This window comes from Dryobates pubescens, chromosome 3 (genome assembly GCF_014839835.1).
Source record: "Dryobates pubescens isolate bDryPub1 chromosome 3, bDryPub1.pri, whole genome shotgun sequence".
Taxonomy (NCBI): Eukaryota; Metazoa; Chordata; class Aves; order Piciformes; family Picidae; genus Dryobates; species Dryobates pubescens.
In genome coordinates, this window is record NC_071614.1 from 31,632,942 (window position 1) to 31,658,478 (window position 25,537).

General features: G+C 43.4%; 1 protein-coding gene across 2 annotated transcripts in view; it reads left to right on the top strand.

The window, feature by feature from the left end:
• Window positions 1-25,537, top strand: part of EVA1A (eva-1 homolog A, regulator of programmed cell death) — a 206,305-nt gene that overhangs the window by 81,052 nt on the left and 99,716 nt on the right. For both annotated transcript variants that reach the window (XM_009905313.2, XM_054179914.1), the window contains exon 4: window positions 7,228-7,380. In XM_009905313.2, the coding sequence (XP_009903615.2) occupies window positions 7,228-7,380 (153 nt within the window). The remainder of the gene's footprint in view (window positions 1-7,227; window positions 7,381-25,537) is intronic.

Genomic DNA, 25,537 nt, shown 5'->3' on the forward strand with positions numbered 1-25,537 from the left:
TCAATTGGGAAAATGTCATAAATTTTTCCACAAGTTCTGTTGAAAAATGTAATTTTAGGTAAGGTAGACCTCTGGCATTAAAATGCTCTATCACTTCATTAGACAGAAAATATTTTTAGGAGCTTATTTCTCTAAGGTCTTTCAGAGATTGAGCCAACTGACATTTAGTTTGTGCTTCTCATTCATGATCATTTAGAAAATTGTTGTGGAACATAGGTGAAAATGTTATTAAGGCACTGGGTAAATGTATTTGCTGCAGGTCAGTACTTTAATATTCTTGTACACATCCTGTAATCACAAAGGGTCTTCTTGATCACTGCACTGTTTGAAAGAACCCTTTTTCGCCCATTAGAAACATTCTAATTGTTTTCCCATAATTGTTCTAGCTATATTATAAGCATGTCATATAATGACCTTTGAAAATGTGTCTAGAAAAGCCTGCAGCTGTTCCCTTCTTGGTTTCTTTCTATTGAGTTATATTTAAGCCAGTGTCTCTGAAAACAGGCAGTAATAAAAGGGATATTATCCTTAGCAAATATCTTAATCACGGTAAATCTCTGTTGCCCTACAAATGACTGCATGGGGGATTAGAGCTGAGCAAGCCATTTGCTGAATATCACTGCCACCTTTCCTAGGCCATTTAAGCATGTTTAATTTTTCAGGGTGAAACATGAAACCCACTAATACAAATGTTTGCATTTGGGCTGAATTATATCCAGACTGTAACAGTTATAGCAGGCTTAGGACCAGATTGTGACTGATCTGAAGGAAGCCGATTCTCCTTGGGAGAATGAGAGGGGAAAATGCAGATTTGTTCCCAGACCCAGCTCTCTTATGTCACTTACGCTGCCTTGGTTCTTTTCAATATTTATGTAAAGCTATTATGGGTTGAAATACCAGAAAATATATAGATGATGCTTAGCTCTTTACTTTGTTTTATATTAATCACAGTTCTTACCGTAGTTCAATGCCTGGGAGCCATCAGTGTCTGGATGAAGGACAGCTGGCTTTGGTTCATTCCAGCTAAGATGGAGGTGGCAATGCTATGAAGCAGAAAATACTTCTCAGAGACTTGTGTCCTCTGTAACATCACTTTCTGTTTCTTTATCCAGACTTCCATCAGGTTGACCAGAAACACAGAGTCTTCTCCAGTGTTCAAGCTTAAAGGAACCTATTTGGAATCTGAAATACTACTGAATATTTAATTATTTTTTTTCTCCCCCCTCCCCACAATTCCCTGTAAGAAAGCAGTGTCTTCTAGCTGTGCCACCTCAGAGGACTACAGCCCTAACCATTTTGAACTTAGCCAGTGCCTTGTGAACTGGCAGCTCCAATAGGTGTTTCCTAGGTCAAAATTTAGTGACCATCATATGACATTTCTTTGAGGTGGCACAGCCCTCTTACTCCACACTGCAGTGTGCCAGGAGCATATTATTCATAAACTTCACTGGTCCCTAAGGAGTGTGCACTCAGATTCACCTCCTTGATCTAATATCTTGAACCATCCATCAGGCAGCTTCCCCCATAAACCCTGAACATGACTTCCTAGAGCAGCTACAAGGGTAAAAACTGCAAATGTGAGAGTCAGAGTTTTGTTGACTATCTCCTGACTGCTGGACTGACTTTCAGCAGAGAGAAGAATGTCTGTGCATCCAAGTGTCTTCTGGGCTGAATGCAATACTCATGGTGTTTAAATCCTAGTCAAGTTTCCCAAACAACAAGCCCTGACTCTGGATGGTCAGCAGAATTTAATAAATATCCTAAGGGCTTTAAGAGGGTCCACAGGACACGTGGTTAGGCAATTATTTATACTTGTTAAATGGGATATATAGCTAATAATAACCAAATCGGAAGAGGAAACTGAGTTAGTGTCTTGTAAGAAACAAGAGTTTCACAGAGGACCCTGGTACTCACCCCTTAGAGACTTCAACATGGATATTTTTCTAAAATTAATCAACTATTTCATATTTCCACAACTTTAGCCAGGCACAAGTACTCTCCCTTTCCATTATATTGATTTAACATTAACTATGTATTAGTTGTTGATGTTGCAGATGTTTGTGTCTTTGTGCTTTTACCTTGAATCCATGTGGTATTATTAAATCTATAAAGTTTTATTACACTCTGTTAAGTTTTTGCACTGTATAGCCAGATTCATGCTTTGATCCCTTTAAGTTCATAGAAGAAATATAAATCATATTGGAGACAATTATAGGTGAAGATAGCCCTTAGCATGTTCAGTGTATAATTCAGATGCCTTCATGGTGATTGTGAATGAAATGTCTACATAGGTAAAGTTCTGACTGATTCTTCACAACTCTGTGAGGTTTCTCAGATACTGAAAAGAACTTCTGTTCCTGATTCTTGTCACTATTTTAGTCACTCAGCTGGTTGTGGGCTTATCCCTATGGATATTGCTGAAGGATGTGTGTTCTTCATGTGGATTCTCCCATGGACAAGTTAGGTCTTAATCCTATCTTAATCTACTGGGATGGATGAGAGAGTGTTTCCCATTCAATGAGTATTTTAGAGATTTGAAAGTTTCCCTGCAGTGGGATAAAACCTAGGACCTTTCAGAGATTTGTATAAGTAGGCTGCAGAGGAAGAAGGATAATTGTATACTGGAGTAGTGTCTAGGGTTAAGGTTCTTATCCAGACTGTGAAGATTTGAACCAGGGTTTTCATATTCCAACTGGATGCTCTGATTACCAGATAATAGGCTATTTTCTGGGGCTATTTTTTTGGCTTGGAGTAGGAATTTCCAAGTAAAGCATAAGGAGTTGTTTATTCTTAGACATTTCTTTTAAATTAGCATGTGCCTATTTTCACAGAACTGTATTGTTTGCAAGAGACCTTTAAGATGATAGAATTTTGGTATAATATGTTTTCTTTGTACAGTTTGTTATGAAAAAAATTCTAATCTAATGTAGAAATTAGCTCTGTTTGAGCACAAGTTAAACCATATGACCTCTAGAGGAGTCTTCCAACTTAAATTCTTCTGTGATTCAACTTTAGTGGAATATTCCACTTTGTCTCCAATTAGGAAAAATTATTATTGACCCTGTAGTTGCAGTATAATCCAAAATGTCACAATAAGTACTAGCAGCCATGATGTAAAGATTTAAGTATTAAACTAAAAAAGAATTGTTAGCTAGTATTCTTAGTTACTGAGTAGTTTGATGCATATGGACTCTGTATAAGTTTTTGTATGTATGGGTAGGTGTATGGTATTAGGCATAGAGAACCAGTGGCTGAGACAAAAGTTATGTCCATTCTAGTATGTAATACAGGGCCAGGGGCAGCCTCAGGCACTGGCTGATGATTATCTGCACTGTTTGTTTTTTAGTGTGCTCTATAGCACGATTTTCATCAGATACAACTAGGAGCATTTTAGAAGTGACCTATCATGCTTGGGAGGTTACCACGGGTCAGGAACCCTTCCCATTAAGCAATTTGGATGCTGCTGTGGTTACATTGCTAATGGTGAATAACATAATCAAGTGGAAAGTCACTCTATAGAAGCTGAGGAGCCTGAGATTATACTCCTGGCTGTGCCCTAGGTTGTCTGGGGTGACTGTAGACGTGCCAGTTCAGTTTTCTTGTTCTCTTTCTTCTGCACTTGTATTAGTCTATCTGTAAAGACTCAGGTCTTCAAAGTAGTGTTTCTCTTCCGTGGTGTTTTGGCAGACACGCATGAGGAGTGCCAGTTCCAAGCTGGGACCTCTAGAGGTTCCCATAATACAAATAATAGTAAAGAGAAGGGAATGACATGATTTCTCATGACATAATGTCACTGTCTCCTTGACAGATGTAAACAGAGTGACTGTTCTGTGTGCACCAGCATTGCAAAGAAAAAAGTGTATTTTGCATTCTTGGTCTTCAGTTAAAGAAGGATTTGGGGAGCAGTTCTGCATATCTGTATGTGCAACAGGAAAGAGCAGCTTCCAACATGAACAAATGTCACAAGCAAATTATAGCTCCTATTGAATCTGCCAATCTCTGGGGAGCTGCTGTGAAAAAAACAGGTAATCTCAGAAACATGGTGGGACAACAGGCACAATTGGAGTGCTACACTGGGGGGCTACAGGCTCTTTAGGAAGGATAGGCGAGGGAGGAGAGGAGGAGGGGTGGCTTTGTATATTAGGGAGACACTTTCTGCCTCAGAACTCGAGGTGGAAGATGAGGGAATTGAGAGCCTGTGGGTTAAAATCAGAGGGCAACCCAACAAATCTGACATCCTGGTTGGAGTCTGTTATAGACCACCCAACCAGAATGAGGAGGCTGATGAATTATTCTATAAACAACTGGAAGCTGTTTCAAGATCATCAGATCTTGTCCTCGTGGGGGACTTCAACCTGCCGGATATCTGCTGGGAACTTAATTCAGCAGAGAGAAGGCAGTCCAGAAGATTCCTGGAGCGGATAGAGGATTGCTTCCTGACGCAGCTGTTAAGTGAGCCTACCAGGGGACAGGCTCTGCTTGACTTGCTGCTCTCCAATAGGGAAGGGCTAGTGGGAGATGTGACCGTGGGAGGCTGCCTAGGGTGCAGTGACCACGAGATAGTGAAGTTTTCAATATGCAGGGAGATAGGGAGGAGTACCAACAGAACCTTCACCTTGGACTTCCGGAGGGCAAACTTCAGCCTCTTTAAGAAACTTATTTGTAAAGTTCCCTGGGTACCAACCCTCATGAACCGAGGGGTCCAGGAGGGTTGGACCTACTTCAAACAGGAGCTCTTGAAGGCACAGGAACTGGCGGTCCCCATGTGCCGAAAGATGAGCCGGCGGGGAAGGCGACCGGCCTGGATGGACAGGCAGCTCCTGAAGGATTTAAGGGAAAAAAAGAGGCTGTATCACCTTTGGAAGGAGGGGAAGGCTTCTCGAGGTATGTTTAAGGAAGTGGTTAGATTATGTAGGAATAAAATTAGAGAGGCAAAGGCCCAGTTGGAACTGAAGCTGGCCACCTCTGTGAAAGATAATAAAAAGCAATTTTACAAATATATCAATGCTAAAAAGAAGGGCAAGAAGAACCTCCACTCCTTACTGGACCTGGAGGGGAACACGGTGACCAAAGACGAGGAAAAGGCTGAGGTCCTGAACGCCTTCTTTGCCTCAATGTTTAACAGCAAGGTAGGAGTCCAGGATGAGTGGCCTCCTGAGCTGGGTAATAGGGTCGGGGAGCAGTGTAATGCCCCAGAAATCCATGAGGAATTAGTCCGGGACCTGCTGAGCCACTTGGACACCCATAAGTCCATGGGACCGGATGGGATCCATCCTAGGGTGCTGAGAGAGCTGGCAGATGAGCTGGCCAGGCCGCTCTCCATCATTTTCCTCCAGTCCTGGCTCACTGGAGAGGTCCCAGGTGACTGGAAACTGGCCAATGTGGTCCCCATCCACAAGAAGGGACGGATGGAGGAACCTGGAAACTACAGACCAGTCAGCCTGACCTCAGTGCCAGGGAAAGTGATGGAGCAGATTATCCTGGCAGCAATAACTGCGCACCTGAAGGATGGCCAAGGGCTCAGGTCCAGCCAACATGGATTTAGGAAGGGCAGGTCCTGCCTCTCCAACCTGATCTCCTTCTATGATCAGGTGACCCGTCTGGTGGATGTGGGGAGGCCTGTGGATGTAGTCTATCTGGACTTCAGCAAGGCCTTTGACACCGTCCCCCACAGTAAACTGCTGGCTAAGCTGTCAGCTCGTGGTTTGGACCACAACACTCTGTGCTGGGTTAGGAACTGGCTGGAGGGCCGAGCCCAGAGAGTGGTGGTGAATGGTGCCACATCCGGCTGGCGGCCAGTCACCAGTGGCGTCCCCCAGGGATCAGTGCTGGGCCCCATCCTCTTTAACATCTTCATTGATGATCTGGATGAGGGGGTTGAGTCAGTCATCAGCAAGTTTGCAGATGACACCAAGTTGGGAACAGATGTTAGTCAGTTAGAGGGTCGAAAGGCTCTGCAGAGGGACCTTGACCGACTGGACAGATGGGCAGAGTCCAATGGGATGGCATTTAATAAGTCTAAGTGCCGGGTGCTGCACTTTGGCCACGGCAACCCCATGCAGAGCTACAGGCTGGGGTCAGAGTGGCTGGAGAGCTGCCAAACGGAGAGGGACCTGGGGGTGCTGATTGACACCCGCCTAAACATGAGCCAGCAGTGTGCCCAGGTGGCCAAGAAGGCCAATGGCATCCTGGCCTGTATTAGGAATAGTGTGGCCAGCAGGAGCAGGGAGGTCATTGTGCCCCTGTACTCTGCATTGGTTAGGCCACACCTTGAGTACTGTGTCCAGTTCTGGGCCCCTCAGTTTAGGAAGGACATCGAGACACTTGAACGTGTCCAGAGAAGGGCAACAAGGCTGGTGAGAGGCCTTGAGCACAAGCCCTATGAGGAGAGGCTGAGGGAGCTGGGATTGTTTAGCCTGGAGAAGAGAAGGATCAGAGGCGACCTCATTGCCCTCTACAACTACCTGAAGGGTGGTTGTAGCCAGGTGGGGGTTGGTCTCTTCTCCCAGGCAACCAGCACCAGAACAAGGGGACACAGTCTCAAGTTGTGTCAGGGGAGGTTTAGACTCGAGGTGAGGAAAAAGTTCTTCACTGAGCGAGTCATTCGTCATTGGAATGGGCTGCCCAGGGAGGTGGTGGAGTCGCCGTCCCTGGAGGTGTTCAAGGGGAGATTGGACGTGGCGCTTGGTGCTATGATCTAGTTGTGAGGTCTGTTGGAACAGGTTGGACTTGATGATCCTTGGGGTCTCTTCCAACCTTAGTTACTGTGATACTGTGAGTATAATTTTGTTTGCATTTGAGCTGCTGTGACACACAAAGGGCTGATCTGTGGGTGAGAAAGTTGTCCAGAAATGGACTTTTACCTTCCCCTGCTACAGGTTTTTTATATATGTGGAAATCACTCAAATGCTCTGTCTCACTTATTTGTCTGCAAAATGAAATTATTGGCTGTTTACTGCAACTGGCATGTCCTAGGGTAAAATATGTTCATTAAATGTGCTGATAATGCCAGGGAGAGAATGCAGAGTGCAGATGATCTGTGCTACTTTAGCAAATGCAGTTGTAAGGCTGGGATTATGCTGGCAGCTGTTGTACACCTCTGGGTGTATGCCCAGAATTGCTGCTGCCTCTGACAAGCTTTCATCATGGTGAGGCGAGAGGCTCCCTTTGTGCTGAGTGCCCACCTCTGGATTAACTGAGTAATATTAAGTGTTTGTTTCCTTCCAGATGAATACAAGAGTAAAGTGGCCTGTGAAGATGACAAGCTGCGGTTGAGCTGTAAGAAGAGCATGGTGATAGCCATTTACTCTGCTGTTTTCGGAAGGACACCAGGAGACAGCCTGGAGTGCCCATACCAAAACCTAGGGATGCCCATGATAGGTAAGCAGGAGTATGGCTCGACAGAGCACACTGATCTGGGCAGTGTGGTTCCATTTACAGTCACCATGGTAGAACTGGCACATATCCTGATTAGGAAAAGTGGATCTGGGACAGTTGTACTCCTGATGTGTTGAGCTCCTTGGTTAACCAGTGGTGAGCTTTGTTATGAGCTCCACACTGAGGTTCAACTAGATGCCCTAGCCAAGTTACCAAGCCGTGGACTTTTAGCAGATGTGTTGGCTTGTATGTTTGAAGATACTCCATGAATTTCTGGTTCAATTTTCTGTCAGTTTTCTGGTTCATGTACTAATCTTCTAGCTGGAATATGGAGAAGCACATTATTGGTGGATATCATCTGTGGCCAAGTCAAAGCTTGACTTTGCATTTAACCACCTACAGAAGTTAAAGCAAGGGGTGTAAATTAAAAAAGTTGTCAAGTTGCATCATGTTATGTTTGACTTACAGCACTTCGAGTAGCTGCTTCATTCTAAGGCTATGATAGTCTCTGACATTCATATGTTAAAGATCAATACATTAAAAAAAACATTCACTAGAACTGTCTGCTCTTGGCCAGTGTGAAATGACTTTGAATATTTTAGACTGTGTCAGAGTGAGCAACTGTCTGCAGTGCAAAATCCTGTGGTTAGCATTCCTCATCATACTTTCCTGCAGAAGTGAGAGGGAGCAACCTGACACAGTTAAAGATGTCCCTGCTCGCTGGAGTGGTGTTGGACTAGATGACCTTTAAAGGTCCCTTCCAATCTGAAGCATTCTATGATTGTATAAATTAACTGCTTTCCCAAAGAAATTGCCTCCAGAGTGGAAGAAGCTTCAGAGGCAGCCACACAGGGAAGCTCTGCTGACACCTGTTCAGCTCTATCTGGAGATCTCTGGCTTCACAGCTGCTGAACCAGTGCCCTTAAGGAGTTAAATACTGTTCAAATAGAAGCATGTGCAGTGACTGCTTGGAAATATGATATGTAGATGATGGATGCCAGTAGGAAACCATGGGTGGAATCAGGCCAGTCAGATTATTTGTGCAAGGTTGTGTAACTGTGAAAATCTGATCACCTGCAGCACAGCTGAGTAGTTCAGGATCTCCTACCTAGTCCCATGATTCAGATGCCTGGCAGGAGAGTCACTGTCCACTGTTACCTCCCATCTCCTTCAGTGTCCTATATCCCTAGATGTGCTTCTGTTGTCCCCCTGTTGCCAGGGTGCAGAAGCTGAAACAGGTGTGTGTAACAGGTTAGCCTAGAATTCTTTTGTGTGGTGTTTGGGATGGGCTAAGGGTGTACGCACTGGTTGCTGTGGTGGTTTGGCTGCTGAGTGATAACTTCCTGAGTCAGTGAAACTTGATGGGTTTCTAGTGTGTACCCGAGCTTACTGCTTATGTATCCTTGCTGAAAGAGCAGAATCAGGCATGTATTGGTAACAATGTCAGTGTGAAGCAAAACTCTTTTGTGAAGCCACAAACACTAACATTTTACTCTTTCCCAGGTGCAAAGCCTCAAAACTTGTCCTGGCTGAGAGCAGGATATGTGGTACTAGCAAATGGAGCTGAGAGGGCAAAGCTGTAGCTAAGAGAACAAACAGCTGTGACAGCAGGGCTGGTGTGCCCTTCCATCTATAGCACTTGTATGCTCTGTTGTTTTCAAACTGCCCTTGTGATCTCTACAAATTGGGGTGCTTGCCCAAGGAAATAAGATATCAGGTTGTAGAGTGTAGCACACAGCCTCCTGCTGGGTTGAGGCAAGACCTTCCACCAGTGTCAGCCCTCAAATGAAACTATTTAGAGCTTAGTACAAGACAATGTAATGCCAAACTAGTGGTGGGAAAGCTGTAGTAGCTTTATGCCCAAGTCCAGGGCAAGGTTTTAAGCTACAAAATGATGTCAAAATTGACTAAGTTTTTTGACAGGAACAAATATCTGCATGTTTGGAGTTGTCAGGGTCTCAAGCGTTTGTTAAGTCAGCCTGGTGCTGCTGGGGTAGGTATGTCCTGCCTAGGTAACAACAAAGGGAGAATAGGAAGTGTCTCTGGGACTATGGCTGGCTGCATGCCCTGAAGAGCTAGGGATGAGAGGTGAGGCACACACTGCAGAAAAATGCCTTCTCCAGGGTTTTCCAGGCATTTGGGCACTGCATATGTAGGGTGAAAGACAGTGTAACTGCTGCTGTTCCCCCAAATGCTGAAAGCCTGAGCAGAGGGTGCATATGTGTGAGCTTAACTAAAAAAACATGTGAGTGAGCAGGTGGTCTTTCAATTTGCCGTGCTCCACCCCACAAATCCCAGCTATACTTGAGAGGTCTGCTAGTGTGCTCAGCCACAGCTCCTTGATCCTTTCAGTATGATGCTGCCAATGCTACAGGCAGTCTCTGCTTATGGCTGTTGTCACTTCATTGGTTTGTGGGACTTCATGGGACAGAGATCTAGTGATGCAGGAAAGGGAAGGTGAGTTGTGGCTGTGGTTATAACTCGTCTCTTGACCCCACAGGAGAAACTGGTGGCACATCCATCCAGCTCCCAGCTGCCACTAGCAATTTTGGGAGCAGTATGCAGAGTCCCCCAGACTGCTCCAGAAACTGTACTCCTGCCATGGACCTGCCTAGCCCAGCAGGCAACTGTGTTTCTTCAGGAGCAGGTGAAAACATCACGGCTTATAAATCAAAGGTTTTTCCTGCTAGAGAATATTTCCCTGCACATTTCCACAGCCCTGTGATATGGGGAGGGCTGCTTCATGACAGCCTTTCATCCCAGACATTTGCAATGAGCTGGTCTTACAAATACAACCATATGACTCAGACTTCAGGGCAGCATCCAGGTCCCATAAGGCAGAACCCAGCTATGTTCTGCATATGGAAGATTTATTCTGTTTGAATTTCATGGGTCAAGTCTGAGCCTTGGCAAAGGGCCTTTTCCTGGGAACTAGGTCCTGGAAAAGTTTGTAGTGATTATTTTTATCCAGGGATCATGAGTTACTGGATGAATGAAGGACTCATATTTGCCCCAAAGGTGGGGAAGGGTATCTTTTCTTAATCTTTTAAAGAAAAAACAGTTAAGAGAATGTTATTCATGTTTTCTGTGAACAAAAAGCAAACATGAATTGAACTTAGAAGTCTACAGCTTCTACAATATGAGGCTTTTAAAGACCTGAGATGTGTCTAAGATGTGAAGAAGGGGTGGCCTAATAAAAACATCATATGTATTTCTGACTCTTCTATAAAGTATGGGAATAAATAACTTAATTTGTGTTGTTTCTACCTTCCAAAATAAGAACTTGTACTCCTGTAGGAGTGTTGGGGAGATAAAGTTCACTAATGATGAGATTCTTGGATTCTACAGAGAGATGAAATACGATAAGTGCACAGGTGGAGGGATCTGAGGTGTTGTGATGTTACAGCCCTTTAATATCTGCATAACTCAGCCATTGTTGTGCTGCTTTTGGATGATGTAAGACCCCCAAGCCAAACTTCACACACCTTGCCATGCCATACACATTCTGTCTGTCTAATATCTATATGAATGTGCTTAGCATCAGCGAAGGGAAAGTTACTGTGAAGAACTCCATCCTACCCCTGTCATGTTAAACAGAAAATCTGTCAGGATCCTGTTTTAACTAGAAACATGCTGAAACTTGTACCTCTGACCATAATGGGGAACCTCTGCAAACAGATGGACCCCTCTTTGAATGCCTTGGGAACTCTGAAAAGCTCCTAAAAGAATGTGACCTTATTTATAACTCTCTTAGTAAAGCCTCCACTTTGCTGCCAGTGTACGGAGAGAGAAAACACAGAGAATAGGGAGATCTCTGGGGAAAAGGTTATTTACAAGCAACAAACCATTAATACCCCTCAGCTTAGTGAGGCCTTTGCTCCTTTATCCTTTATGCTTTTTACAGCTGCCTCTGCCTGTGTCTCTGTCTTGTTTATACCAAGAGATAATAATTAAAAAATTATTACTTTTACCATTTGTACTTGAGTGCAAGGTAATGATCTAATTAGGAGACTGTGAAGGAAGAACTTGTATTTAAAACAATTGCCCTTTGTATAGTCCAGTGGAACAATATCCTTGATCATATTTAGGGCTTCTGACATTCACATATGCACTTTATGGTGCCTACCTCTCTGAACCATAGAATGAGATGGATGTGGTCAGCTGACCACTAACACAGGACCCAGGTCTCTTTCTCAAGGACCCTGTCTTCATCATGTGTATAAAGAGCCCCCAGCAATTTAAATCATCCTGAATAGAAGGAACCTGGGCTTGGTTTTGGCTCAGTGCAAGATCACAATACTCTGGCTCCCAAGCCTAGTTTTGGGCCCTGGTGTGTGGGTTAAGCTGAGTACTCTGCTGAGAAATGTCCTTGTCACTTAACATACAAATTCTTTCCTGTGCCTCCTAGGGGAAAAATGAATGTGTTTACAAAGCCCTGGGGAAACTCAGATGGTCAGTAGTATTCTATAACTCACTGGATCTGATAACGAAAGAGCAGTGAAATGAGTTCAGCAAAGAGCCTGTGCTTTAGGTACTCACTGCCTGGCATTTCTCATTTTAATGCAGTGACAGAAGGTGATTCCATCCAGTTTGTTTTGATTGCCTCCTCTTAATGTAGATGCATGCATGACTCAATCCTGAGCCTTCACAGTCCCTCATATAAATATTTATTACACCATATAAATGTTTATCTGTGATCAGATCTAGAGGTGAATAAGTATGAAATACCTGCAGTAAAAAACTCCATTTTATTCCATGGTGCATGTTGCTGTTCCTGACAACACAAGAGCTGATTTTAAGAGACTGCTGCCCCTCCAGCCATGCATGCATTTCTGTCTCTTGCACTTCACTAACTATGACCAGTTTTGGTTTTGTATTTCCACCAGTACAAGTTTGTGGCTGTGCTCTAATCTTTGTCTTAAGTGAAATACTGAAAAACACAAGGTCTCCATACTGTGGAGCTGGAGCAGTGAGGGGCCAGTGACCTCTGGCACTGATGGGTAAAGCAGTGAGGGACCAAGGTGGAAGGAGGAGGTGAGATAGTCACTGAAATCTGGGCTGATCACATAATGCCATGTAGCACAGCCATCTTTTAGCGGATCCGAGTGCTTGTGGCTGAAATGCTCACACGCTACATCCTAATTTCACGCTATGGGAGATGATGGCCTTTAAAATAGCTGTAAGGCTGGATTTATGGGATGAGTAGCAGGCATGGGAGGGAGTCAGGCTCTGTCTTTCCTCTCTAATGTGCACACCAGGCTTCTGGAGCCCCCCTGCCTGTAGGTGTGACTCTATGTACATTTCATTTAAGTCCAGTGCAGAAACTACTTTATTATGTGTATAGCTCATGATTAAAAACATGCTTTCAGAGGCCAATCTTTTTGTATTTAATAAAACCCACAAGTGTCCAAGTTTGAAGGCTAAATAAGTATCAGTTGTGCTTTAATTCACATATAATACCTTATTAAATTGAAATAGAAATGAAATTCCCATTTAGAATGCAAAGCTAAAGTGGGACAAAGGCTGCTTTCAGAAAGCTGGTTTTCAATTTTAGAGACTTTGCGTGTTTCACTTTTTGTCTCAAAACACAAGGAGGTAATTAAATTCACTCTACTGCTGTTTCTAGAAAACTCAAACTATTGTTGGATTCCACAGAGTCATAAAAAATTATTTATATGAAGTGTTTTTTATATGCACACAATTGCTGTTTAAAAAAAAAATATAATTAAAAATCCATTCAGATTTGCTTCTGGGCAAGATCTTTCTCAAAGCCCAAGTTCCACTTGGTTTTAAAAGAATCTGTTGACAGTGCAGTATGATCCCATGCAGTGGCTGTAAACAAAAATTCTGAAAGTAGTAATTTATATAGCACTAGCAGGCTCTGCAATAATCTTGGTATGATATTTGAGGAAGTAAAGTGGGAATTTGTATATCAGTAGTATCAACCTTTTAGTATCTGAACTCATAAAAGATGCCTATTGCCCAACTGTCAGTTAAAAGCAAATCCAAGATATAATTCTAATAATAAAAGGGCAAAATTTAAGAAATTTAAATCTATAGCATCTCATTTTTTTTCCATTCCAGTGTAACTTGTGCAGAACTCACAAAGTTCCCCTCTAATTCGCGTCACTCAAGAATATTACACAACTACCATGTTAGTGGGCCTGAGAGACAAAGGTAATGTGCAACCTGTGAGCTTGCTAGCACATCATGCTTTATTTTAGGAATCAAGGGTAAGAAGTGACTTGTTGTAATGGGTTGGGGCAGATCCCCTCCCCACCACAGGCAGAAATAACGACTCAGGCAAACGGATTGCAAAAGTGATGGAAAGTTTAAAAAGGAAAACAATAACAAACAATAATGAAAGTTTTACAGAGACCCACAAGCACCATGATAAAGAGAGAGATCCCAGAACATACCCAAGAACATCCCATCCCCACCTGGGGGTACACCCAACCCCCCCCCCCCCCAGGGCTCTTTCCTCCCCCCTCAACCCAGCCTTGGGCCTGGGCAGGCCCAAGGGAGGCAACTCATGCCATTTTACCTAGGCAGCAGCAGGGGACGAAAGAGACAGTGAAGACCCTGCATGGCCTTTTTATAGGGGAGCAGGGCATTATGGGAATGGAATACCTGGTCCCTGTGACCACCCCCTGGGCTGGGCCCACCCCTTGGGACCTCCCAGGTGTGGCCTGCGCAGTGGCATCTGGGCCAGCACCCAGCCTAAACCACCACACTTGTAGATTGGGTCAGCTGGGTAGCTTCTTTAAAATAGTGGGCCAATCCCACAGTTTCTGAAGTTTAGACCTTGCTTCAGCCTAGATCTAGGTGCTTGTTGAACTATACCCATGTTCAGGAGAACACTTTTGTCGGGCTGTAATGGATAGGGTGGACAAAGGAATTCAAGAACTTCACAGAGCAGTAGGTGCATTGAATGCACCATGCCCATCTTCTACTGAGTACAGTGAAACAGTGTGGCCAGCAGCAGCAGGGAAGACATTGTGCCCCTGTACTCATCATTGCTTAGGCTACACCTTGAGTACTGTGTCCAGTTCTGGGCCCCTCAGTTTAAGAAGGACATTGAGACACTTGAATGTGTCCAGAGAAGGGCAACAAGGCTGGTGAGAGGCCTTGAGCACTAGCCCTACGAGGAGAGGCTGAGGGAGCTGGGATTATCTAGCCTGGAGAAGAGGAGGCTCAGGGGAGACCTTATTGCTGTCTACAACTACCTGAAGGGTGGTTGTAGCCAGGAGGGGGTTGGTCTCTTCTCCCAGGCAATCAGCACCAGAATAAGGGGACACAGTCTCAAGTTGCGCCAGGGGAAGTTTAGGCTCGAGATGAGGAGAAAGTTCTTCACTGAGAGAGTCGTTTGTCATTGGAATGTGCTGCCCGGGGAGGTGGTGGAGTCACTGTCCCTGGAGGTGTTCAAGAGGGGATTGGATGTGGCACTTGGTGCCATGGTTTAGTCATGAGGTCTGTGGTGACGGGTTGGACTCGATGATCTTTGAGGTCTCTTCCAACCTTGGCGATTCTGTGATACTGTGAAAAGCTGTTAGCTTTTTACAACCCACAATCAACTCTTCTCTGCTGCAAATTAAATAATAAAATTTTATTGTCATTGGCAGACCAAAACTGCTTTGTTCTCTGCGACTTCTTTGAGCCAAGTTTGCATCTATCCTCATATTCTTATTTTAGCCCCCAAACCTGCAAAATGTTATTAATTTGTTCAACTTTACACGCTCTGAGTCAGACTGCAAAACTGGAGCCTCGTATGTTTTACATGAGTTCTAGTTCCAGATAAACAAGTACAAAGATGATTGGAGTTTGTATTAATAAAACAACTGTTTCTAAGTGTAACTATACCATTTATAATGAAACCTGTAATTGATCTTTCAATTTCAGTCTCTAGATGTGATCAGTATCTTTTAAGATCTTTCCCCCCCCAGCCTACTTCTGAAGTTTCCAAAGTTTTATGAAGTGTGTGGTGAGTAATTTCTCTCTCCTTTCGTGAAAATGTACTTTCAAATGTAAAGCTAACCTTCTCTACATATCTTTCTACTGTTTGGATGTAGACTTCTATTTTAGCCAGCTGTTTTCAGTGACATTGTGCAAGACATAAATGCTATATCCAGCTGCAGCACTGCAAAGTTCCCTGCTGTTATCTGTAATAATCATAATGGAAATTTATATCAGAAGCCCAGCACAACACGATACCAAAGTACTTGGCACCGCCAAAGAAAAAAGCTAAATAGAAAGTCCCTCAAACACCAAAGCTCATAGAAGAATAGCTTACTGAGACTGATGGTGTTGTGAAGGAGGCAGACTCTTCCTGGCCTCCATGCTGTCCATGAGATGATGGACCATCTTTCCAACTCTCTTCTGCACAGCAGCAGGTAATACTTGTACCACAACCAGGAAACAGATACCTCAGAAGCCAGAGGTAGTGTGTGGGCCCAAGTCCCAACTGATAATTCCCCACTAGTCCTGACTGCAAATCTTTTTCCATAGCGTGGCTTATCAAGCAAAAATTCTCCTGAGTCCATGCTTCTAGCTCAGAAGTGCTTTTAACAATCTCTTCTAATGAATTAATCTCTTTTACTTCCTACTCGAAGAAGGTTTTTCTTGTGATTTTCTTGTGTTTTTCTTGTGTCTTCCAAACCAGCAGCCTTTTAATTGTTTTGGGTTGCTGCTTCTGAGTTTTCCTCTTCATATATCTTCTTCTGCATCTTTTCTCTTTTAAGAGTAGTTTTTAGTTTTCACTGGTTGGTCTTCACACTGATTGGTCTTAAGGGCTAAATCCCTATAGTTTGCTTTTGTCTTTCTTGGCTTCCATTCTTTTGGTGGTTCTAAACTGAGCTCACTTCGTGTGTCCTCTATGGAGGTGTGCATGCCATGACAGAAATAGAGAAGTCCAGTGTATTTCTCTTTTCCCCATCTGAAGTAGTGTGACAATGCTATGCTGATAAAGAAATTACCTTCACAGGCTGCTTACTGTAGACAGAAAGTGGACAAAGTCCATCTTTATTAACTGTCTTCTATACTGGCTTTTAAAAGGAACATCAAACTTAGTGGGCACATGCTAAGCTGAAAATGCCTGGGATTTTATATACTATATGTGGTGGAGACCAGCTCATCAATCCTCCATGAAGACATGCTTCAAAGGCTGCTGGGAAGGCTAATTCTGCCTAATTTGCAGCTGAAGCAGGGGCTTAGATACCTCCAGCAGCTGTTGCTTTGTGAAGGAGCTAAACCTTGTATCAACCACAGGTAATGGAGCATCTTTAAAATAAATGAGAAACTGTCCAAGAACAGAAAGATAGCTTCCTTCCTTCCTGCTTATGACAGAGAGTCTTTTGCAGAATGAGGCAATTTCAAGTCACTCCTAGGCAAAATATGAAAGTGAATCTAGGCAGCTGCCTCACCTGCAGCTTTCTTCTTGCTTATGTTTTTTTTTTTTTTGCCATTCTATTGAATTTTGGCAGATGTGTAGTTAGCCACACTGGCGACTCAGGTCAGATTTCTTTGCAAGAATTAAGTTTCCCTCTTTTTAGTTACCTGACTCCTGCATCTTCCACCTTCCATTCTGTTCTCTTTGCTTCATAGCTTTCAGAAAGTAGCTTTTCCTGGTTTATTCTTTATCAAGAAATCATGCTGCATGATTTGGAGAAAAATCCTGTCCTTTGCTTGGAGAAGTTCCTTCCTAGGGCTGTCAATTGTTTGTAAATTACTTCCCTCAAGGGAATAGTTACCTTAAATTGTTCCATTCACTTCCTGCTCAAAAGACAGCAAGGCAAGATAGGGTTCTGCTGACTTTTAAGTCAAGATCTTGGTCTGCTCCAGATGCTTTTACACTGAGCCAATGTATGCCACAGAATTAATCTCTTGATCAGATACCACCAGTCCTGTTCCAGATCCTAATCACTTACCTCACGTGCACTGCTTGAAATAGTATTTTAGACAGTGATTCTTTTACTGAAGCCTTTAATTACAGCACATCGCTTGATCCTTTTGATGCTTCAAGATCTTATAATTTGTTGGTTGAGAAGAAATGTGTGCCACAGGTTTTGGTTTAATTTTGCTAAATTAATGGGCTCAGAGTGTGCATCCTCTGATGAGTGGGTGGAGTTTTCTTCTCAGGCTCAATTTTACTTTTTTCAAGGGCACACATGTTGATATTGGAATGTGCTCCATGTCCTGCTGCCTTTCCAGATCCATGGGCAGGCTGTGGGAAACCACTACCTAACAGCCTTATGATATGCTAACATACTCACACATTCAGGCATACATGGTTCTGCTTGCGCCAGTCAGCCTGTCTCATCAATGATCTTAAAGGTCTTTTCCAACTTAAATGAGTCTATGATTGTGCCTGTGAAGGAATTTGCCTTTTCAGGGTCAATATGGATGTGGCAGTTAAGTCTGATCATGAGGTTAACAGATGCACAGATGCTCATGAGCATCCAGCATATGCCCAACTTCACTGTGGGATTAGTCACCCATCTTAAAACTAGGTGTCTAAATTTGTTTGTTGATCTACCTGTGATGGCCACTGACTTGAGGCTCTGAGCTCCACTAAAGCATCTAGGAGTTACTGCAATGCAAAAACTGAACTGTTTGGAAACATTCTTTCTAACCCGGAAAGGTTTCACAATCAAAAGCAACAACATCTGTCTTGGATTTCAGATTTGAATGTGTCACCTTATTGGCAAAACCCAAGTACCAGTCAGTAACCAAAGTAACAGATATGATTAATAGGCATTGGCTCCAATTTATTATTATTTTTTTTTTTTGCACCAGGAGGAGGTAATAAAGAAATAGTCATGCTGGGAAGCAGCCTTGAACTGACTAAAAGCCATTCATTGTGGTGAGCTTGATTATATGGACATTACATCATTGAGACTGATCCCAGTTCTAAAGCTAATGCTGTCTGCAAGCTGCAGCTGGTAAGATCTTCCAGTGTGGCTTTGTTGCCATCTGATTTGAGTTTTTACCCTGTCAGGGGCTGGGCTGATAAAAGTAGTAAATCAGGGAGTGTTATCATATTAAATGCAACTGTTAAGATGAATTACCTACTGAGAACTTAGAGTAAGAATTGTGAAATTAAACTAGCCAGCAGTCTGCATGTGTGGAGTGATCCTGCAAAAGGGAATTCACCTCATACCAGGAAGGAGGCTGGAGGGACATGCAATTTCTAGGAAGTGAAACCAGGAGTAAAGACGATAAAGTAAGCTGATCTCACTCTCCACTAAACCCCAACTTTGGTTTAAAATACCATATTCCAAAAGCACAGCTGAGAGCTTTAAAGACTTTCACATGTGGAAGTTTCCCCATAGCCAGGATTTGTATTTGCTCTTCGGCAGTATACCAGAGAAATCCAAGACTAATGAAAGTCAAGGGTAACTCTGGCCCAACTGTGGAAGTGGGCTTTTTATCATCTGTGATGTCTTAAAGCAGATTTTACTGCTCTGCTGTGGGATTTGAGCTTTGTGAGCTTTAAAGGTTTTTTGGCAGGTGCCTGGATCTGCTTAGCAGTACTTGCCTCAGATTTAGTGATATGGTGCTGGCATTTGTGAGTGTCCTTCCTGTGTTTATAACACATGGGATCAGTTGCTTGTCACTAATGTCAGTATGGTATTTCATCCATAGTCTGTATTTAGCAAGCAAGCCAGTAAAAGAAAGGAGATGTTGCCTTGAATGAACATGCCATCTAGAATAGAATAGAGTAGAATAGAATTAACCAGGTTGGAAAAGACCTTTGAGATCATCAAGTCCAACCTATCACCCAACACCATCTAATCAACTAAACCATGGCACCGAGTGCCTTGTCCAGTCACTTCTTAAACACTTCCAGGGATGGTGACTCCACCACCTCCTTGGACAGCCCATTCCAATGGCCAATCTCTCTTTCTGTGAAGAACTGGAGACAGTACTGAAGGTGTGGCCCAACCAGTGCTGTGCACAGGGGCAGAATGACTTTCCTGCTCCTGCTGGCCACACTATTCCTGATGCAGGCCAGGATGCCACTGGCCTTCTTGGCCACCTGGGCACACTGCTGGCTCATGTAAAGCCTACTATCAACCAGTACCCCCAGGCCCCTTTTTGCCTGACCACTCTTCAGCCACTCTGATCCCAACCTGTAGCACTGCATGGGGTTGCTGTGGCCAATGTGTAGAACCCGGCACTTGGATGTGTTAAATCTCATGCCATTGGATTCTGCTCATCTGTCCAGCCTGGCAAGGTCCTTCTGCAGAGCTCTCCTACCCTCTAACAGATCAACACTTCGCCCCAGCTTGGTGTCGTCTGCAAGTTTACTGATGATGGACTCAATCCCATTGTCCAGATCATCAATAAATATATTGAACAGGATAGGGCCCAGCACTGATCCCTAGGGGACACCACTAGTGACTGGCTGCCAGATGGATGTGGCACCATTCACTCTCTGGGCTTGACCCTCCAGCCAGTTCCTAACACAACACAGAGTGCTGCTGTCCAAGCCATGAGCTGACAGCTTGGCCAGGAGTTTGCTGTGGGGGACGGTGTCAAAGGTCTTGCTGAAGTCCAGGTAGACTACATCCACAGCCTTGCCCACATCCACCAGGCAGTCACCTGATCATAGAAGGAGATCAGGCTGGTGAGGCAGAATCTGCCCTTCCTAAATCCATGCTGGCTGGGCCTGATCCCTTGGCCATCCTGTAAGTGCTGGTGTGTCACATCTATTCTCCTACTTCTGAAGACCTGGAAAATGTGAATTTAGCCAGCTGAAGTGAACTATAGCCTAGATCTGCTCTACCACATTGGGGGCTTGGCTTCCTTACAGCTTTCTGAGAGGCTAATTGCATGGTTTACGGATAAGAGAGCCTCTGTTTTCTTGCCGCTCTGAGAATGGGCACCTGAAGGTAAAGACTTCTAACATGGAATCACATCCTGAAGCAGTACTAATGTACTAATGTACTTGTACACTTCAATCCAGCTCATAAGGACTTGTTTACATTTGAAAGTAAAATTGCCTTTATGCACTTTGGCAACAAGAGCAATGTTGTGTGTTTTTATACTCCTGAGGTTAAAAGAAAAGCCACATTGTCACTTCTGGCCAGCTGAATGACATGGTGGAGACCGTGATTTCTGAGAGTGTTGTAGGCTCAGTCATCTCTCAGAGGTATTGACATCTTCAGGGATAATGAGGAATAAAGGTGTCTGAATATGACATTTTGGCATCCAACTAAATGACCTCCTTATCACAAATTCTTTGAAGTGGATAAAGGAGATGGTCCCATTTGGAGGTTTTGATTGCTGCTTTTGATATTGTTCAGTTCAATGTGTGATGTGACAGGTGGATATATTGGCATATCAAAAAAACCCAAACCAAAAACCAAGAAGGGAGACCAAGCTAATTTCAATACTGGTGTAGTCCTCCCTCAATTTACTGCTAGTTCCTTGCTCTGGAAATTTTGGGGATGCACAAGGCATCTGTAGTTAGAAATTACATGCAGGGAACGTTCCCTGTTGTGACCAAAGGGAAGTCTCTGAAGTGAATACTTTGTCAAATTTTGTCCATAGAGTCTGCTTCTTTTTTCCAGGGCTGGAAAAATATGACTGATTCCAAGGGAACAACTCAGGCCTTACCATGGGGAAAAAGAGAGTATTTAGATTTACCATGTGGAAGCTTGGTGTTTTCAGTAGCGTTTATATGAATCTTCTTACGTAGGTACCTCAGATTACTTTCTGCCATTCCTGCATTCACCAGATTTTGGTGCTCATTAGAGTTTGCAGATTACTGGCAATAGTAAATACTCGCCTAAATAGTGGCTATTTGCTGCAAAATCCAAGGAAATTATTACAGGAAGCCTCCACAAACATAAGAGAAACTGGCAGCCACAGAGACCCATATTTTTTAACATCTCCAGTAATGACCTGGATGATGAGACAAAGCTTGTGAGTAGTACCAAGTTAGACAGGACAGGGGGTTAGGAACCTCAGAAGAACGCAGAGCTAGAGAAACCTTATGAAACCTTGTGAAATTCAACAAAGGCAAGTGCAAAGTTCTGCATCTGAATAACCTTCTGCAATGGCACAGGTAGGGGGACAGCTAGGTAGAGAGCATCTCTGCAGGAAAAGGACTGATGGGTCTTGGGTTCAACACAACAAATATGAGTCAATTCTGCAATCTTGTGGCAATGGTAGCTAAGTGAATGCTGGACTTCATTAGTAAGGATATTGTAAGAGCATCAAGGAATGTGTTTATTCATTCTCTTTGGCACTCCAGTACTCCACTTACCTGGAGTGCTCAAGTGTCCAGTTTGGGGCTCCTTCAAAAGAGACATTCAAATACCTAATTGGTGACTCTACAGATGGCTGTTCTTGGAAACACACAGGAAAAACCCCAAACAGGAAAATCAACAAATAAAAGTTGCAGCAATGGAAATCTGATTAGATACAAGGAAAAAATGCTTCACCTGGAGAGTGGTTTAGCCTTGGAAGAGATACCCAAGGAGTTGGGGAATATTTATCTGTAGAGATTTGCAAAACTTGCCTGGGCAAATTCCTGAGCAACCTGATGCAGCATCAAAGCTGCATGTGCTTTGTGCAGGAGATCACAGTGGATAAGCTCCAGATATTAGTTCCAACTACATTATTGTAGTGTTTATGTACTACAGTCCCAACAGATGACTTTTTCCCTGGATATATTTTTGATATTAAGATTTGCAGAAAGTGCACATATAAGAGTCTTTAAAAATCCCCATGGGTAACTGAAGCATTGAGTCCCTTCTGCTTTTTTGCTTGGTTTGGCTAGTGCGGGTTGATCTGGGGCAGACTGGCAATTGGAGAGTTGAGGTTTTCACTACTGATATTTGTGAATATGGAAGCCTGGTCTGTGCCTGAAGAAGTTTTGTTTCTAGGGTCACATGTATTCTGGTAAACTACCAGTACCAGGGCCTGGAAGTAGATCTTCTGTACCGTTAAACTTTTATAGTGTTAAAGATGCTGTGGTCCACGGCATGGTTTGATGCCTTGGCCCACCTAACTCTCTGCTAGGCAGTCCAGAAAATATTTAAGGTTGATTATGGGAGAGGGATTGTGTATCACTAGTCTGCTTTGGAGGGTAAGAACCTTTAGTAGCATGACTGTGGGTTGTTCCACTATAGTTGACCTCAAGGCCAGGGAGTGGGCCAGGAGTAAGTTTTCATTTACCGGTGAATGCCAAACAATGTAGGCTGGACCTGGACACTACTAACAAACATGTAGCAATCTCAGCTGCTCTGGCAGATGTAGCTCCACAGGAGAGACTGGGTATCTAGGGCTACATAGAAGAGGGTCTTATAACCCAAGCTACATTTGCAATGATAGTGGGACTGATGAAGGTGCTAGAACAGTCCCACTATGCCTGTAGACAGTATGGCCCATTATTTTCAGCAGTATGGGCAGGGCTGTCCTCTCCTGGAGAAAAAAAGATGCAGCTACTACTTGATAATGACATCATTGATACTGTGCTTACCCACCACCATCAGCTACTCTGTACTGAATAGAGTGAGAATGAGCCTGCTGCCTGGCCCTGTGTCTGGATGACCTCTTGTCCATGCAACTAAACCCTCTGCCATGTACTTCTACTGCTTTGTTTTCTATCCGAAATATTTGAGGTGACCTTCTGCAAATTGATGGTAGGGACTAGACTTGTTATATCTCAACTATATTGTCTGTTTATGGTAATGTAAATGGTAATGGTAATGTAATGGTAATGTTAAAACCATTCTAAGCACCAGGGTAGCACTTAAACAAGAGGAATAATGGTATGTCTGGATTTGAGCCCTGCTTATTATTACCACTTACTATTACCACTCATTCCTACAAGAACAATGTCCCAAAGGCACATTCCACATCACATGTGGTGATGATGTATGCAAAAGTTTTGTTGTGCCTCTTACAGGGCTGGTAATAGGTAATCCCCCACCCTCCAGAGAGGCAGTGTACGCCTATGCTGGGCAGCGAGGGGCCTGTGCAGACAGCTGAGGGATGCTGTCTGTTTTGTGTGAGAACAATAGCAAATAAAAAGAATAGGTACCCTCCATGAAATCCTGTGCAGTGCTTTAATTTGTCGAGTTTCTCTAAGTGGGCATTTGACAAAAAGACAATAAAGAGGACTGCTGCATGCCAGATGTTTCCACTGGAATCTCTGACAATCATTGAATCAAAAATCCCCTAAGGAAATTTGGGTGGTTCTGTATAAAAATGGGGGCCTGTTCTTTTGTCATTTGTGGTATGTGAAAACAGCTCAATTTTCTGTGGCTTTCCTCTGTCTCTCATGGCTTTTGTTGTGCTTATTAATTTTCCCTTTCCCTGTCTCCTGCTTAGTGACCAAGAACACTTTATATTTCTTTGTAGCTTTCCTGCTGCTTTTAGCAGCAGCTTAATGATGAATAAATGCCTTCTTGTCAGCTTCCCCTTAGGATTTGCCCTTGATGGACAGTGAAAGCAAATTAGTCTAGCACCTGAAAGTCTCACCTTTGCTGAGGAAAAGGCACAAACCATCTGATAGAAAATAATACTTTGGAAAGTATTTACTTTTCAAGCTTTCCATATCCTAAATTCCTTATATGACAAACATTTCTAGTTGTATGGAATAAACACATTTGCCAAAAAAAGTCCACTTGCATGGTAGATGGCAAAATTTTAATTATTTGACCTCATTGTAACTCTCATTCCACTTCTCAAAAATATGACATCTTCTAAGAGTGTACAGGGACACTGATCACCTCTGTCTGCAGAAGGGAGCCAGAAAAGGTGACTCGAGACAACCTTCTTGGACATAACAAAGTTCTCAGACTCTCCCTGTCTCTTCCCCTGAAAATGAAACAAGCTGTATTGGATTTGTGTGGCAGGCTTTTGGCAGTGAGTGGCCTACAGGGATTGCTTCTGAGACAAGATGCTAGAAGCTTCCCCTATGTCTGACAGAGCCAGTGCCAGCTGACTCCAAGACAGTCCTGCTCCTGACCAAGGCTGAGCCCATCAGTGATGGTGGTAGCACCTCTGTGATAACGGATCCTGTGCCACAGCAGGAGGATGATTGAACAAGGCTGTGACTCTGTGGGAAGCCTATGCTGGAGTGGGCTTCTGGCAGTGCCTCTGTCCCTGTGAAGAGAGAAGCCCATGCTGGAGACTGTATCTCATGGGAGGGACTCCATGCTGGAGCAAGGCAAGAGTGTGAGGAGTCTTTCCCTTGATGAGGAAGGAACAGCAGAGAGAATCTGTGATGAACTGACCACAACCCTGATTTCCCTTTCCCCCCTGTGCTGAGAGGAGTATAGTTGAGTCTGGGAAGAAGGGAGGGGTAGGGAAAGATGTTTATACTTTTTTATTTCTCATTATCCTATTTTGATTTGATTGGTAATAAATTAAATTATTATTTTCCCCAAGTCTATTTTGTTTAGCCTGTGATAGTAATTGTGAGTGATCCCTTGTCCTTATCTTGACCCACAAGCCTTTTGTTGTATTTTCTCTCCCCAGTTCAGCTGAGGAAGGGAGTGATAGAGTGGCTTTGGTGAGCACCTGGTATCTAGCCAGGGTGAACCCAACACACAAGCAAAACCTGGAAAAAATGAACACACTCAGATCAAACTAGAGTTTTATCCTTCCCTAACGAGGTCACAATGTCTATCTCTCTTACACCTATGGAGTGGAGATTTGCTAATAACCTTGCATTTTACTGTGATTGGTTGCACTATCAGACAGCTAAATAAATATCCAGGAATTCCATATGAATATTAAAACTGTAGTATCAGTATATTTTCTGTTTGTATGACAGTCTCAGTGGGGAAGCTTATAGCATTCCTGGATAAATACCTGAATACTTTTCTATGTTCTGCACTGATTTGCTGTTGTTAGTCTTTGTACTTTTCTGAGACTCCTATTCTCTATCTGTTAAAATGGAGGTACTGATACCTGTCTTAGAGTGCTATCAGACCTTTGTAGAATAAATGCCCAGTGAGAAGGAAGTATTTCTATTACAGATAGCCTTTTCCCTTTTGTAAACAAGCCACCTTGTATTTGCAGCCTTCTTTGTATGGAGGGCTTTCTGATTGTTCACTGCTCTTTTTGGGAACTTACTTTCAGTATTTTGCAATTTATTAGAGGTGTTTAAACACCTTCCCATGTAAACACAAAGATTTTTGAA